This window comes from Phlebotomus papatasi, chromosome 1 (assembly GCF_024763615.1).
Source record: "Phlebotomus papatasi isolate M1 chromosome 1, Ppap_2.1, whole genome shotgun sequence".
Classification (NCBI taxonomy): Eukaryota; Metazoa; Arthropoda; class Insecta; order Diptera; family Psychodidae; genus Phlebotomus; species Phlebotomus papatasi.
This window is the reverse complement of record NC_077222.1, coordinates 55031121-55049068: the sequence shown is the minus strand read 5'-3', so window position 1 is coordinate 55049068 and position 17948 is coordinate 55031121. Positions and strand designations below refer to the sequence as shown.

At 33.1% G+C, this 17948-nt stretch overlaps 1 protein-coding gene across 9 annotated transcripts in view; it reads left to right on the top strand.

Moving 5' to 3' along the window:
- The window catches only part of LOC129807277 (calcium-transporting ATPase sarcoplasmic/endoplasmic reticulum type), a 77229-nt gene that overhangs the window by 52835 nt on the left and 6446 nt on the right, over positions 1-17948 (top strand). For 5 of the 9 annotated variants that reach the window (XM_055856476.1, XM_055856468.1, XM_055856494.1 and 2 more), the window contains exons 6-11: positions 860-1932; positions 5178-5468; positions 9000-9115; positions 9177-9413; positions 9534-9651; positions 13312-13429. In XM_055856476.1, the coding sequence (XP_055712451.1) occupies positions 860-1932; positions 5178-5468; positions 9000-9115; positions 9177-9413; positions 9534-9651; positions 13312-13429 (1953 nt within the window). Of the gene's footprint in view, positions 1-859; positions 1933-5177; positions 5469-8999; positions 9116-9176; positions 9414-9533; positions 9652-13311; positions 14156-17948 lie in introns of those variants that run through there. The other 4 variants (XM_055856465.1, XM_055856439.1, XM_055856448.1 and 1 more) reach the window with 1 other exon arrangement.

The following is a 17948-nucleotide window of genomic DNA, read 5'->3' as shown; positions in this document are numbered from 1 at the left end:
AAGGATTTCTGGAGAAAAGAACCTTTGTGAAATTCTAAAATAGATAGCGGATTCGTATTCAAAAAATTCAAATTATTTAGAAAATATTCAGCAGTGCATCAATTTTGGAAAATAAGTAGGTAATAATTGATATCTCTTGTAAGGAAAATATTTCAAAAACAGGCCTAAGAATTTCAATATTTTTTATTTTCTAAATTCCTTGTTCGAATTCTAAGAAACTTACGACATTAAAAAAGGTCTATGAAGGCTATCTATAGACAAAATTTTGAGCCGCTATCTTTTTTACCTTGGAAGATATTAAATTTTGAATTTTTCGATTTGTGACTTTTTGCCCCAGTCTCCCCTACCCATTTGAAAGATTTTCGATGAGTATTTCTAGGGAATTTAATTAATTAATTATTGAATTAACTTAATTTTAATTAAGTTAAAATAACATTCCGGAAATGTTAATTTTACTCTACAGTATTGATCCAAAATCTGTGTAAATTTACCCTTTTTAGGTGTATTAAGGGTTAAAGTTACCCTTTTTCATGTTAATTTTACCCTTAATAAGGTGTAAAATTAACATTAAAAAATGTTGATATATTTTTACACCTAAAAAGTGTTAAAGTTATGAGGAAAAAAAGTTAATCGCACCCTCTTTTTATTCTCAGTGTTATAAATCTTGAGAAATTCCTAATTTCAAAGAGAAAATTTACAATGTTGCACTCTACGAAATGATAAATGCTAACATAGGAAAAGTGCAATAAGGATGTTTTCATCTTCGTTAAATCTGCTTAATCTCCATATAGTCATGATTACTTGACCCCAAATTACCTTTAAAATTGCGGAAAACTAAACAATCTCAGCTGATTTCCAGGTTGCACATCTGTTATCTGCTCTGATAAGACCGGAACCTTGACAACCAACCAAATGTCCGTCTCTCGTATGTTTGTGTTTGAGAAGATTGAGGGAAATGACAGCAGTTTCCTCGAATTTGAACTTACTGGATCGACATATGAGCCAATTGGTGATCTCTACCTCAAAGGATCCAAAGTTAAGGCCAGCGAATTCGATACACTGCAGGAAATTGCTACAATCTGTGTGATGTGCAATGACTCTGCTATTGATTTCAATGAGTTCAAGCAGGCTTTTGAGAAAGTGGGTGAAGCTACAGAAACAGCCCTGATTGTGTTGGGTGAGAAATTGAATCCCTTCAATGTGCCAAAGACTGGTTTGGATCGTCGATCGGCTGCCATTGTTGTGCGTCAGGAGATTGAGACAAAGTGGAAGAAGGAATTCACATTGGAATTCTCTCGTGATCGTAAATCCATGTCAAGCTACTGTGTACCACTGAAACAATCTCGCCTGGGTACTGGACCTAAGTTGTTCGTTAAGGGAGCTCCTGAGGGTGTCCTGGATCGTTGCACACATGCTCGTGTCGGAACAAGCAAAGTCCCACTGACAACAACGCTGAAGAACAGAATTCTCGATCTCACTCGTCAATACGGTACTGGACGCGATACTCTGCGTTGCTTGGCTCTGGCCACTGCTGACAGCCCAATGCGCCCTGAAGATATGGATCTGGGTGATTCTACCAAGTTCTACACCTATGAAGTTAATCTGACTTTTGTGGGTGTTGTTGGTATGCTTGATCCTCCACGTAAGGAAGTTTTTGACTCCATTGTACGTTGCCGTGCTGCTGGAATTCGTGTTATTGTGATTACTGGAGACAACAAGGCTACCGCTGAAGCTATCTGCCGGCGTATTGGTGTATTCACTGAGGATGAAGATACCACTGGAAAGTCTTACTCTGGACGTGAATTTGATGATCTGCCCGTCAGTGAACAGAGAACCGCTTGCGCTCGTGCTCGTCTCTTCTCCCGAGTGGAACCATCCCACAAATCCAAGATCGTTGAATATCTGCAGAGCATGAATGAAATTTCTGCTATGGTGAGTAACACTATTAGAACACTTATTTCTAGAGAACACTTTGCAATATTAGTATATACCAAGTTAATTAACTAGAATGATCTAATAATACGAAATTAAAGCTTGAACAATATTTTTTTCAAGCAAATTCAACTTGCCTTATTAGACCCCTTGCGGTTACTTTAATAAAAAAAAGAAATTGACATAGTTTGGGAAAAACTTTCCCAAACCTAGAACTTGCTTTCGAATTTTTTAGTTTAATATTTCAGGCAAACAAATTTTGCTCCATCAGATTCTTTTATGTTTTAAAAAAGATCTATTAACTTCAAATTTAGAATGAGAACAAACGAATTAGAAACATTTTATTTTAAATTTTGTTAGTATCGTGGAATTAACATCAAACCCTAATCTTAAAATGCTTTTTTTCTATTTTAAAAATAAAAATGTCTGTCCTAGAGAAATAAATATTAGCCTTAAAATATTGATTACCAGAAAGAAATTTGATTATCCTTCCAAAAAAAAATTTAAGGGAATCGGTTGAAAAATAGGCCCTCCAAATTGGTTAAACTTTGACATTCGAAAATTCGATATCGAAATGTTTTTCGAACATAGAAGGATGAAATATTCCGGTGGCAGCCAAAATCCCGAGAAGGCCAAAATCCCGAAAGCCAAAATCCTGAAAGGGGTGAAATTATATGGAGAAAAATGTTTAGAATAATTTCCCGAGACACAGAAGATTTCCTAAAAAAAGTACTTGAATACTTTCAGCAAGAATACATTCCAGAAAATAATTTTTAAAAAAGAAAAAAAAACAAGCAAATAATTCTGGGCTTCGGAATAAAATTGTGGATTGTGAAAAATAAAAAAAAAATAACAACAATAACAAGATTTTCATGCTCAAAAACAACAATTCTTAAATTAAGAATAAAACATAGTTTTTGGATCAAAAGTAAAAAATTTTTGAATCCAATATTAAAATTTTCTAAAATCAAGTTAAAAATTCTGATACATACCCAGTAGAAAAAAATCCAGATTGAAGGAAAATTACTAAAGTCAAGTAAAATTGCGTTTTTTTCTTAAAATTTAATTATTCTTGGAATATGGATATAATTGGGTATTTTCGAATAAGAACCAAATTGGAATTTGAGATTTCCTCACTATTTCAGATTGGAAAAGGGAAAAAGACGACCAGAAAGAAGTAGAAAGCCTACACTTAAGAATACTTCTTATTGATAATTTTCTTTTACCGATCTCGAATTATCCCACCGTGCCTTAATATCTTTGAGATACGAAATTTTTAAATCTTAATCCAATTACTTATTTGTCAAAAGCATTTAAAATCTTAAAATAGAAGTAAACATTTAAGACTCATTATTTTTTTTTAGTATTTGTTAACAGCTTAAACTTTTACTTTTTAATTTATTTTTCTATAAGGATTTCTAAAACGGTAATGAACACAAAAATTTTCCTGAAGATAAAACTAAAGTTCGAAGAATAGTAAATACAGTAGAGCCTCGATAGAGTCGACTAATTATTTCCAGGCCTTTTGACTCTATTGGATTCGTTGACTCTAATGGAGTACGAAAAAATCAATTAAAATGTGAAATTTTGATGTAAAGGGGTATTATTTTATAATTTTACTATTTTATTGATAAATTCAACACGATAGTAGAATATATTATTAAATTAATCCATAAATGCTATATCCTCTGGCCCAAAAAAGTCGTGTGTTTAGGCAAAAGTTGGAGATTAAGCAATGATTTTTAAGAGTATTTTTATTATTAGTAAATACACTCAGTCCCGGGATCATGCACATTTTCGGGACCGTAAAAACGCGCGAAATAGCATTATGCATAAAAAAAAATTGCATACCCGCAGGCAGTTTCTTTTTATTGAATTTGCTTAAAAATTGTAATTTTCTGTTACTTATTGTTTTTGATTTAAATTTTCTTTTGAGATACTGATATTTTAAATTAAAAACGTAAGTTAAAATAAATTTACACGTTTTCTTTAGAAGCGTAATTTTTATGATCGTTTGTCATGTACATTTGTCACTGTGTTATCACACTTGCACATTAAAATTTTAATATGATTCACATTAATTGTCGCTGGTGAGAGTCCAAATGTGTAATTTGTGTGTTTGAATCATTTTATATTCAAAATTTGATCTATTTGTTTATAACAAGGTAGACTTGGCCCCCAAAATTTGATATAAATTGATTTATAGCATTAATGCGAAAAATTAATGCGATTTCCTCTTTAATTTTTTAATGTGAAATATATTTATGCTTTACGTAAATTTAAACTTATTTTTGCAGGCCAAGTCCACTTCTTTATCAATAAATAGAAAAACCCCAAATATTAAGTGACTCAAAGACACAAATAACATATTTGGACACTCACAAGCGACAATTAATGTGAATCACTTTAAAATTTTAATGTGCAAGTATGATAACGCTGTCAAAGAAGTAAAAGTTCGAATAAATTTGGAAAAGTTTCTTCACTATGTTATATGTACTAAAAAAATCTACCATCCTGTACGTTTTTTTTTGTAATTCGAGTTCAATTTTTTTGTTTTTGCCATAATATTATTCACTTACAAATTAATGATGGCTCAAAATTCCCTACATTGTGATCATAGACCTAATCAAAAAAATCTTAAGACAAGAGAGAAAAGACAAGACAACTTTCAATCGGTCAAAAAGCATAAAATCACGTAAAGATTAATTATTTTGTTCGAAAATGATTACACGGTTATTATACCTACGAATTTTGTCACAAAATTACCATGTCCTTACATAAATATTCTTTTCTTGTATTCAAAGTGATACATTTCTTGTATTCAAAACGATGATACACAATAAGACTGGTTTTTATTTCGAAAAGATCATATTAAAATCATATAATATTATTAACTAGTTCAATAATACTAGAAAAGTTGACTCTATCAGAGTCAATTTGGGTCCAAGTTGACACTATCGGAATCCGTAGAGTAAAAAAAATAGCTGTTGACTAATGGAGATTAACTCTATCGGGGATTGACTCTATCGAGGTCCCACTGTATTCTGTTACAATCTCAGAATTCAGGAATTTCAGGATGATTCCCTAAAGTCTCTAAGTTTATATCTACAACTGTTTAGCCTTTAGGATCTTTAAAAACGGAAAATGAGATTGACAAAAATTAGAACAATTATCCTTCCCCTAATTTCAATTTATCGTTCGTTTTGTTTGTTCATAATCTGAACTTCATGGTATTTTCCTTGCAGACTGGTGATGGTGTGAATGATGCTCCAGCTCTGAAGAAGGCCGAAATTGGTATTGCTATGGGTTCGGGAACTGCTGTGGCCAAGTCAGCGTCTGAAATGGTGTTGGCTGATGATAATTTCTCCTCCATTGTGTCTGCCGTTGAAGAGGGTCGTGCCATTTACAACAATATGAAACAATTCATCCGTTATTTGATCTCCTCCAACATTGGTGAAGTCGTATCTATCTTCCTTACTGCTGCTCTTGGTCTTCCAGAGGCTCTTATTCCCGTTCAGCTGCTTTGGGTGAACTTGGTAAGTGGCATCACTCAATATTTAGCACATTGTGGTAGATTATGTTGAAATTGCAGGCAGCTGATAAAAGTAATTGGTTTTTGGTTGCTCTCATTATTTTCAAAGATAGCAAATTTTAAACCCATTGATTCTGTATTTTGACCGACTTTTCAAGACATCAATTATTCTATTATTACTGCCACTTGCAAAAGGGGTAACTTATTTTAGAAACACACGAACCATTTGACCGAAGAACGTATCTTTCACATGCATTCAAGGAACACGAAAACGTATCCAGTATTTAAAATAAATAAATTGCCATGAGCTCTAAAATTCATTAAAACACTTAGCATGATTCTAGAAATGTAGAAATGCTTTAAAGAATTACAAATATTTCCAAGAAAAGCAAAATTGCATTACAATAAGACGGAAATGTTTCTATACAATTGCGGAAACCCATCCAATATTAAAAAACGCAGGATCGCGTCAATTGATTACGGAAACAAATTTAGAAACGCGTCCATAAACGATGAAACTCGTTGCAAGAAATGTAAAATAATTTCTCTAAGCGCAGAGAAACGCAAAAAAAACACCGAAAGAAGAAAGAATTGCAAAAACGCATTCAAGAAAAGGAAACATTTCTAGAATCGGGCAAACTCATCATAGAATCACGGAAACTTCCGAGTATGTATAAACAGATCTAAGATACGTAAAGTTTTCTCGAAGCGACAAAAATGCTTCAAATGAACGAGGGGGGGGGGGGGGTGCATCAAATGAACATGGAAACGAGGAAACCTATCAAAAAAATAAAGCAACGTGTCTTGGAAGCAGAACTGCATCCAAGAAACACTAAATAGGTTTCTAAAAATGAATTGCATCATAAAATAAAACCACGGTCACGATTTTAGAAGCGCGGAAAACACGGTACCGATTTTAGAAGAACGGAAGTGTAAAGAAGGAACTCAAATTTGGCAAAAAATCCTGTGTTTGCCTGTCCTGAATGGATTGTACCCCCTGACGCATCAGGAGGGAGTTCATCTCCTTATTTCTCTTGATTTATTCCCACCGTCAATATTCTACCAAAAGTAAAGAAGCCACGCAAAGAAACACTAAAAAGATTTCTAAAAGTCATAAAATAAAAACATAGAAACGTTTCTAGAAGCGCTAAGATGTAAAAAAGAAACGTAGAGATACAACTAGGACACACTGAAACGTTTCTAGAAGCGTATAAATGTAAAGAAGAAACGCAGAGACACGTCCAATAAACACAGAAACGTTTCAACAAACATGAAAATGTATAGAAGAAACACAGAAATACAACCGGAAAACACGGGAATGTTTCTAAAAACGAAAACACGCATTTACAAGATAAAAACAGTGAAACATTTCTAGAAGCATGAAAATGTAAAGAAGAAATGCAGAAATACATCCAAAAACACGGGAACGTTTCCCGAAGCATGAAAATATAAAGAAAAACCGCAGAAACGCATCTAAGAAACACATCTAAAAATCAGAGCAACGTTTCTACAAGCATGAAAATGTGAAGAAGAAACACAGAAACGCAACCTGAAAACACGGGAACGTTTCTAAAAACGGAAATACGAATCCAACACTGAAACGTTTCCAGAAGCATGAAAATGTAAAAAAGAAACGCATCGAAAAAAGCACGGGAACGTTTCTTAAAGCGCGAAAATATAAAGAATAAATGCTGAAACGCATCCAAGGAATACGGGAACGTTTCTGAGGCGTGAAAATGTTAAGAAGAAACGCAGAAACGCATCCAAGAATCACAGGAGTGTTTCTACAATTGAAAAAAAAATAAAAAAGAAACACAGAAACGCAACTGGGAAACACGGACACAAGATACAAACACTGAAACGTTTCTAAAAGCATGAAAATGTAAAGAAGAAACGCAGATACGCATCGAAAAAAACGCATGGGAGCGTTTCTCAAAGCGCGAAAATATAAAGAAGAAACTCAACCGGGAAACACGGGAACGTTTCTAAAAACGAAAACAGACATCTACACGATAAAAACACTTAAAGCATTTCTAGAAACGTTAAAATGTAAAGAAGAAACCCAGAAACTCAACTGGGAAACACAGGAATGTTTCTAAAAATGGAAACACGCATCCATAAGATAAAAACACTGAAACGTTTCCAGAAGCATGAAAATGTAAAAAAGAAACGCAGAAATGCATCGAAAAAAGCACAGGAACGTTTCTCGAAGCGCGAAACTATAAAGAATAAATGATAAATGCTGAAGCGCATCCAAGAAACACGGAAACGTTTCTAGAGGCGTGAAAATGTTAAGAAGAAACGCAGAAATGCATCCAAGAATCACAGGAGCGTTTCTACAATTGTAAAAATATAAAGAAGAAACATAGAAACGCAACCGGGAAACACGGGAATGTTTCAAAAAACAGAAACACGCATCCATAAGATAAAAACACTGAAACGTTTCTAGAAGCATGAAAATGTAAAGAAAAAACGCAGAAACACATCGAAAAAAACACAGGAACGTTTCTCGAAGCGCGAAAATATAAAGAGAAACGCAGAAGCGAAACCGGAAAACACATGAACGTTTCTAAAAACGAAAACAGACATCCACACGATAAAAACACTAAAGCATTTCTAGAAACGTGACAATGTAAAGAAGAAACCCAGAAACGCATCCAAGAAACACGGGAATGTTTCTAAAAACGGAAACAGCATCCGTAAGATAAAAACACTGAAATGTTTCTAGAAACATGAAAATGTAAAAAAGAAACGCAGAAATGCATCGAAAAAAGCACGGAACGTTTCTCGAAGCGTGAAAATATAAAGAATAAACGCAGAAACGTAACCGGGAAACACGAGAACGTTTCTAAAAACAGAAACAGACAACCACACGATAAAAACACTAAAGTATTTCTAGAAACGTGAAAATGTAAAGAAGAAACCCAGAAACGCATCCAAGAAACACGGGAATGTTTCTAAAAACGGAAACACGCATCCACGAGATAAAAACACTGAAACGCTAAGCATGAAAATGTAATGAAGAAACGCAGAAACGCATCGAAAGAAACACGGTAACGTTTCTCGAAGCGCGAAAATATAAAGAAGAAACGCAGAAACGCAACCGGGAAACACGGGAACGGTTCTAAAAACGGAAACAGACAACCACACGATAAAAACACTAAAGCATTTCTAGAAACGTGAAAATGTAAAGAAGAAACCCAGAAATGCATCCAAGAAACATGAGAACGTTTCTAGAAGCGTGAAAATTCAAAAAACGCATTCAAGGAATACGGTAGCGTTTCTATAAACCCGACAACATAATTTAAAGAAACGCGGAAACGCATTGAAGAATCAAGGAAGTCTTTTTATATACACATTAATCAATGGTTCATGCTTAAACAATAAACACCAAGATCATAAATTTAATTCCATCTGAAACAAAATGTAGAAAAAAAACTGTTTCTAGAAACAGGAATCATATGTCAAGGTTTTCTCTTATGATTGACCCGTCGCGGCAACAAGTGGCAAATGAATAAACTTTAAATTCCTTTAGGTCACTGACGGTCTTCCCGCCACAGCTTTGGGCTTCAACCCACCGGATTTGGATATCATGCAGAAACCACCAAGGAAATCTGACGAGGGTCTCATCTCAGGCTGGCTCTTCTTCCGGTAAGTTTATCATTCTTTGCTCCACAGAAAACATGCTAATAGGGGAATTTCTGATGATCAGATACATGGCTATTGGTGGATATGTGGGTGCTGCAACTGTCGGAGCTGCTGCCTGGTGGTTCCTCTATGCTTCAACTGGTCCTCAGCTGTCCTACTGGCAACTGACACATCACTTGGCCTGCCTGGGTGGTGGTGATGAATTTAAGGGTATTGACTGCAAAATCTTCAATGATCCCCATCCCATGACCATGGCTCTGTCTGTGTTGGTCACAATTGAAATGTTGAACGCCATGAACAGGTGAGAAGGGTATCTTCATCAATTTTTTTTTTTAATCAGCTTCTGACTCGTGTTAATTGGTAGCGTAAGTTGGATTGTTGATTAAATGCTTATTCACGGTGTCAATCAAAATGTTTTCAGCTTATCGGAAAATCAATCTCTTATCACAATGCCACCATGGTCCAATATGTGGCTTGTCGGCTCAATGGCTCTCTCCTTCACGCTCCACTTCGTGATTCTCTACGTGGATGTCCTCTCAGTAAGTATCTTTTTTCTCAACAATTTCTCAAAATAATAACTTTTCAGAATTAACTACATTCCAGATTCTGGGAATTTCAATTATCTCAGAAATACTATCACTATCTCTTGGGGTTTGTTTTGGGAAGTTGCTTTATTTTGCGTAAAACATGAAACGGTTCATTTCATGACGAAATTCGATACGCCATTCATGTTTTGATAAAGCTCTAATAAGAGCATTTTCTTTATGGATTTTGCAATTTTTTGCTCGTTAGAAAGATTATAGTATTATTCATGGCACTTATAATCTTATAATGAATACAAGCCGCGAATACGGAATATCCCGGAAGGGGAAAACATGCTATGAAGAAATTTTATTTATTTTTATTTCAGTTTCCAGAAAAAATCTATTAGCGATTCAAATCCAATTCATTACAATTGGAATTGATTCAGATTGATTGGGAATTTCAAGACTTTTCAACTAAATTTAATTTTGACCAACCCGAGTTCAGAAACACATAAAAAACGTATTTTAAGGCCGGGCGATCTAACAAAAATATCCATTACAAATAATTATTTTTCTAAGATTTAAAGAAAATTCTAGAAGGCAATCAAATAAATCTAGGTTTAATCTCGTTGAGAAATATTTAGAGGCCAACAGTATAAAAACAGTAGAAGATTTAAAGATGGTTGCTGTTAATGTAATTCGTCCGAACTTGCTCTAGGTTAAAATAAATAAAAACTAAAAACGGTGGCGGCCAAAATGCCCAAAGCCAAAATCCCGAACGTTATAATCCCGAACACCAAAATTCCGAGAAGACAAAATCTCAAATAAGTCGGAATTCCGAATAACCAAAATCTCGAAAAATCAAAATTTCGAAAGTCAAAATTTCAGGAACCAAAATACCAGGGTCACAATCCTGAAAGAAAATGGAATGACTTCTCAAAACACAGAAGATTTCCCTTTGCCTCCAGCAAGCGCTAGTGCAAGCGACACTTTTAAAAAATCGGAATTTTAGCTTTCGAGATTTTAACTTTTCTGGATCTTAACTTTTCGGGATTTTGGCTTTTGGGATTTTGTATTTTTGATATCTTGAATTATTCGGGATTTTGTCTTTTTGCGATTTTAACCTATTCAGGATTTCGACCCATTCGAGATTTTGACTCTACGGGACTTTGGCTTTCGAGATTTTAACCTGGACCCAAATAAAAACAGAAACCATTTTTAATATAATATAATCGAAAACGTGTTTCTCGAGGTAAACAAAAACAAAACCGAAAGAATTAAAAAAAAAATGATATTTCTAAGAGTGGCCAAATTTATGAAGAAGGTTATCGATAACAGAAATTCGTTATCTTGAACACTTAAACCATTTCAAAATTTCAATTCAGCAAATTCTGTTAAACTTCAGTTTTTGGGATACAGTAGACTCTCACTCAATCCGCTCTTTTTCAATCGGGCGCAAAATTTTGTTGACAATTTTCACGTTTGATTTTAAAGAAAATTTGTTGAAATTCGCTGTAGTTCCTCTTGTTTTATCGTGATTCTTTATATTTGAGCGGTTTTTGTGGAATTTACAATGATTTTGATGTCCAAATCTCTCGATAATTTGGATGACATTTTGCCCTATATGCCCGATTGAGAGAGAGTCTACTGTAAAAAGTGTCACAAAATTGAGAGGTTTTATTTCTTTTAGTTCCAGAAATGAAATGCATCTTATGATACAATCTCATGAAAAAATTTTACTTTCTAGTATTATTATACTATAGTACTATTACTATACATATAAAGTTCTTACGTACATAGGCCTGTGTTTTTAGCAAAAACATTTATATAGATAGAAATTCTTAATATTCTCCTCTAATATTTCAAAACAAATTATAATAATTTTGGTTTACTTGAATAAATAAATAAATAATTACAGTACGGCGCCAGTACTTGGTAATCAGTATAAATTTTAAACACTATTAACTAAAAATGTAAAATTCCAGAATAAATGTCAAAGGTAAACTTAGAATCTGAGATAACTTTTAGTAACAAGTAAACTAGTACCTATGACGACCAATAACTTAGAAAACTGTAGAACTATTGGAGTTTTACTGTATATATCTCAAAGTAACTGGAAAAATCTTGCCGTCACTTCCAAAAACATTTTTTTTTGCATTTGAGATGCAATTCCCTAATTAGGAATTACAGCTATTCATTAATAACACAAAAATATAAAACTGCTATGAATAAAAAGATAGGAGTATTTGCTAAACGTCCCACTAAGCTGAGACACTTCTTCTGCATTACCATATCGTTCCTTCGATAGAATTGAATAAGTAAGGGAAACTAACCAGAATATAGCCTAGATTAAATATACTTTAGATTCTTTTTGCAACCCGTGATCCTAAAAATAAAATAAAAATATTTTCCCAAAGATTCCTTGAACGTTTTAAGGTATTTTCGCATATGTCTCGGCTAAACTTTTGTAGTTTTAAAAACACAACAATTTTTAACATTTTTTAGTCCCAAGTAGAAATTCACAAACATTTACGAACAATTTTATGAAATATTTTTTCTATGTTTAATAATCAAGTGTAATCAATTTATTTTAAATCAAAATAGGGTAAGTGTGCCAAATTTCGGCATGGTTGCATATAAGCACCGAAGTCCTGATATTTTTTGTTACCTCCTTTTCGGGAGGGTTGCGTGGAACCTTGAAGACTAGTTTATCATCTTTGTTTTCTTAAAATCATTTCCTGAAATATTGAAAGTTAATAAAAATATGGACATTGCTTTGGGTAGTATTCCGACCACTTTGTGTGAAATTCCGGCCACCTTTTTTCTGACCACCTTTTGTGACGCAACGGATAGAAAATTTCAAAACGTCAAACAGAACAAGTTTAATACGTTTATATGACCCACAAGCCCTGAGATCTTCCGTGTAATTTGTCCTGAAGACCTGAAGAGTAACGTCTCAAATTTACGCGCAGATTCCCGTAGCAATTTCCGCTTCCTGAACTCTTCCAAGGCCTTTTCCACATCATCTTTTTCATAGAAGCGATGGTTCTTTCTCTGGACATTGTAGAACTCAGAAATTAAAAAAAAACACAAAATGAATAAGAAATTTAGGAAAGCAAAAGATGTTGCCGGAATAGGCAACACTACCTCACCGGAGAGACGCTCACAAAGTATATACTTTTTTTCGCGAAATACAGGATCCAATTTAAATATTGATTCACTATTAACATAAACAGAAAAAATCTTTAATGAAAACTAATCAATTTTCATGAAAAACACCGAAGGAAAACCTTCTGCACTTCACCACAAATCACAAGACTTCTAGAAACACAATCGATCTGTCACATTTCTTGTAAAACTCTTTCCACATTGAGTTTTTACAATGCAATTTAAATTCAAATTATACCTAAAATTTAACGGTCTTTGTATTAATACATCCTAAAATAAATAAATAAATAAAAGCAAAATTAATTCATTGATTATTCGAAGATTACATACATAATTTTAATTAATTTATTTGCATGGCTGAAATTACACTCAAAGTGGCCGAAATTAGAAGCTGGCCGAAATTTGGCACACTTCCCCTATTTTTCGATCTTCGATCTCCAAGTACTCTATAATTTATTTCAGGAATATAAGATTTAATACATTTTGCCTGGTTTTTCTCTTCCTCAGACTGTGTTCCAGGTGACACCGTTGTCCGGCGATGAATGGGTGATGGTGATGAAATTCTCGATCCCAGTAGTATTACTCGATGAAGTGCTCAAGTTCGTCGCCAGAAAGATAACAGACGGTGAGAATCCACTGTACACTGTGCACTGGATAGTGCTTATGTGGGCAGTGTATTTTGCTTTGATCCTTTGGGGACCTCTGTAGAATGTTTTAGTGGCAAAATGTTGATCATTTTGCTACAGTGCAATATAATCTATATATTTTTTTAAATTATAAATAATTGTGGCGCATTGATGCGATGAGAAACAATTTTTTTTAGTGAAATGAAATATCATTGAACAGTGAGAGAGAGATTTTTGTGGTAACAAAAAAAAACAAACGAGAAAACCTTAGAAAAAAGGATTTAAAAAAGCAAAAAAATCTCAATTGAACAGAGGTGCCCCATTTTGAAAGCCTTGTGTCAAAAAAAAAACAGTTTTTTCTTAATGATAGTTATTCTCCCTTTTTAATATTTAGCATAAACAAATTGATTACAGTTTTTTGAGAGTGATATGAGAGAAAAACATAAAAAACTCATTTTTACCACATTCAGTGGTTTTTTATGTTTTTGCCTTTGGTCTTTTCAACCTTCTCGTTTCTTTTTTTTTAATTAGTTAAATTTACCATCTATTTTTAATCAAAATAATTATTTTTTACAAGACATAAGTATGCATACAATTGATTGCTCATGAGAGTGAAAATGTGAGAGAGATAATAAAAAAAAAAACAGAGATACATCAGAAAAAAAACAACATTGTAACATTATGATTGCCTGAATGATAAAAATATACACCATTCAGATACAAAAGCACAAAATTAACTCGCAATGCAATGGTTGCTTTTAACCAAGCACTGGACAATTGTTTTTTTATTAAAGAAAATGAGTTGTTGGTGTTGCAAAGGCAAACTTTTTTGCAAAGACAAAAAAAAAATACCCGAAAAAACGGGAGAGCAATTGCAAATTTAAAATTGTGTGTATTTGTGTGTTGAGGAAATAATCTGGCATAATGGTTCTTTAATATTCAATATAATTTTTTTAATAAGAAATTTAATTTAAAACAAAAAAACTTCAATCACGTGTATTTTAGCTTGAAGAATTGATATAAATCCGTTTACCATATTTTATTTATTTCATAGTGAATAATTTAAATAATTTATATAATAATCAAGTTCTTAAGTTTGAACAGATGCGAGAAAAACAACTTTAATTAATAATATTGCTTCCCAGTAAATATTTTTTTTGTACATATTGAATAGCAAAAGAAAGAATTGTGAATACGACGAAAATACACGTGTTTGATTGATAACAAATTTTTATTTCAGTTTTTGTATTTATTAAAAACTAATGTTTATTTTTACTAAAAAAAAATAACCGATAAGATAAAAGTGAAAACAACATGGAAAAGATAACTCATTCACTTTAGGAAGATAGAACATTAGATAAAATAAAAGAAATTAATAAAAAAAAACACACAAAAAAATAGTAGAAAATACAAAAGAATTAAAAAAAATAGTGGGAGTGATTTTAAACAATTTTTATTGATAGGCGTAGTATACTAAAAAAAAAGGAAACTGGAGGAGGAATTTAAGGGAATTTTGGAGAGGTGCTTAACAAAATGCAGGGTGGTTTCTAATTTCTTCTAAAATGGTCTTTCATAGCAATTTAGGCAACATTCTATTTTCCCATTGAGTTTTCCGAAAGGTCACGCGAAACATTAATCAACTCATGGCAGCTTGGCCATCGTGCGTTAAAAATATAACAGATTTTTGGTCAAAATCAAGGTGTAAAATTTTTCTCTCAAGGGACTCGAAAGACAGTGTCGTGCCAAAACTATGATAACATCTGAGTATTTATAGTAGAACGCTTTCATCAGAGGTGGACATAAGGTAAATGAAGCATGTATCAGCCATTAAGGTTGGATCGTCATCCCAAAATAAAATGATTTGTTTTTTGAAAATTATTCTTCGCTTTTAACGAATTTTTTTTTGCGAAAAGAACAATTTATAAAAAGCAAGTAATAATTTTCAAAAAATCATTTTAAATTCAATATTATTTTGAGGTAACGATCCAACTTTCATAGTCGATACAAGCTTCACTTCCTTTATTTCAAAAATAATAATTAAGAATATTTTGGAAAAATTTTACCTGCTATTCTCAGAGTTCTTCATTAAAAATATCTTCTGATTATTTAGTCAAAAATATTTTTGTGGTTAATTACCAAAGACAAAAACCTGTATTTTAGAGACTTTAACTTCACTTTTTAGCGAGGACACACACTCGAATATATCCTAGCAAATTGCATAAATTTTTCTGAGTATAGTAGCCGAAATAGAATCAATCTGCAAATGTTATAAAAAAAATCAAATAACTATAATTGTCTAGGATATTTTGTGGTGCGCACACGGGCTAGACGGTGAATTTATGACTTCAAAGCCTCGAAAAATTCCAGTTTGATTGAAATGTGGTAAAAGTAACATTTCAAACTTTCGAAGCCAAAAGGTTTTAACAAAATATCCACAATCCAAACGCTCCTAGCCGAAGGTTCTCCACGATAAATAGTATACGAAGATCGGATTCGAAAGCCAAAAACTAACATTTTTACTTCTCGTTTCATCCGCATGGTGGCTGAAGTACTTCCTATTCAAAATTCGCACAGTCTCGAATGTCAAAAGGTACCCAGTCTTCCCTTTGTCGTAGAGAAAATTACAGTAGATTTCCTTAAATTTGAACATTTGAGATGACTTTTCTCACTCCTCAAATTTGAACGATATTTTCAAAAATGTAACGGAATTCATGTGAAATGCGCTTTCCCTAAATTAAGAAAGATAACTTTAGGGAATATATCAATGTAATTTATTGTTAAAGAAATGGGATTTGTCAAGGAAGTTGATATAATACGATAATATTGCGGAAACAACAGAGAAAAATAGTTCTAAGTCAGACTCCACGCAAAACTTTCTTTACATAACCTCAAATTTTACATTTTGAACTCAACCGTCGTTCAAATTTGAGGAACTCGACTGTAAATCAAAGAGTATCAAAAAAATTGTTTCTATCCCATTATCATATTCCTTCATAATCACTGAGTAACGCCTTTGACGGCTGCTTATTGTGGTATCTCATAAATTCTTGTGTGAATTTTTAATGTGGAAATTCGAAATTCTGTTTCAATTTTTCGAACATCAATGACACTTTGTGCAAATAGAGTTCTATTTTCTTTTTAGCCGAGACACTCTTGAAAAATCAAAATTGAGCTTTTAGCACACGCCAATTGTATTTCGTGCAAATTTTGATTTGTGGGAAAATTGTTAACTTAATTAAGGCAATGAGGATGGAATAAGATTGTAACTGTTAATGGGCTTTCAAATCACCCCTCGAAAATGTGGACAAAGATTCTTGTCTTTGGTAGCTCTCCAAAATGAATATCGACAATATGATTGCAAGATATTTTAATGACTAACTAGAATAGCAGCAATATTCGTATTCCTCTTCAATCATTGAACCAAAGGAATTCTTTGTGAACTTTCTTTCGTCATTGATTATTTACAATTCAACAATATGTTTTTATTTGTCAATATGTTTATACCAGATTTAAATTCACGAAAAAACTGTGATAAAATTTTCTTTAGCTTTTGATAGGTCAGTTTAATAATATTAACCAACTGTAAATGCCTAGAAATTGGGTTTCTAGATCAAGTTTGAGAACCTAGCATTCGATTATCTCTGAAATTTAATTTTTATCGTTTTTCTGCGAGGGTATTTATTATAAAGATGGCGGTGGACAGAAATTAAAGATTTCTTAATGAAATATCAAATTCAAGCGTTTTTTTTTTCTAAATACCATGGAGCAAATTTTTTTCTTTGTGTTTCTTTATGTCGATCGACAATGCATAATTTGGGACTCATATAAATATCTTTTAAGTTCGAAGCTTTAAGCAAGTTGTGCTCGAAAATGAGAATAAATTGACATTATAAATGTCACTTGGAGTAATACTGATTTCCCTTAAGTTTTTTCCTAATATGACACAATGACTCACCCCTGAAGAAGGGTATCGTAGCAAAGTTAGCAGATTTTAGTTAGTTCGTGTTGTATAACAGTAAAATGCGGGTAGTTAGGAGAAAGACTGGACAATCAATGCGAGCGTGTGAATCCGTAGGTTAAGTATAAGAGGGTCACCTAGTTAGAGAGGGATCCCAAGTTCGATCCTAGACGGAGGGAAGAGTTTCTTCTGCTTCTACTTTGGTGCGAATTTGGGTTTGGGTTTTGGCTTTGACTTTTCGGTGCATCTTCGAAGAATTTCGAACGTCTTTCGAAGTCAGAGAACTTCCACAAGAAATTATTAGGCTATATTGAAGATCACTTACACTTTACAGTTACGGTAACCTGCACAATCTTTCTAAAATCTTACCCAGAAGTCCGATTGTGACGTAATCTTTCTCTAAATCTTTAAATATTCTTCATTTTTGGCACCACACTGTAGTTACTAAACGGTGAATGTTTTTTTTATGCAATTCCGATGGCCAATGTAGCTGAAAGAGAAACGTGATGATGCGTTAAAGTCAATCGAGTCGCAATTAAAAGCCCTCATTTTAGATTTTA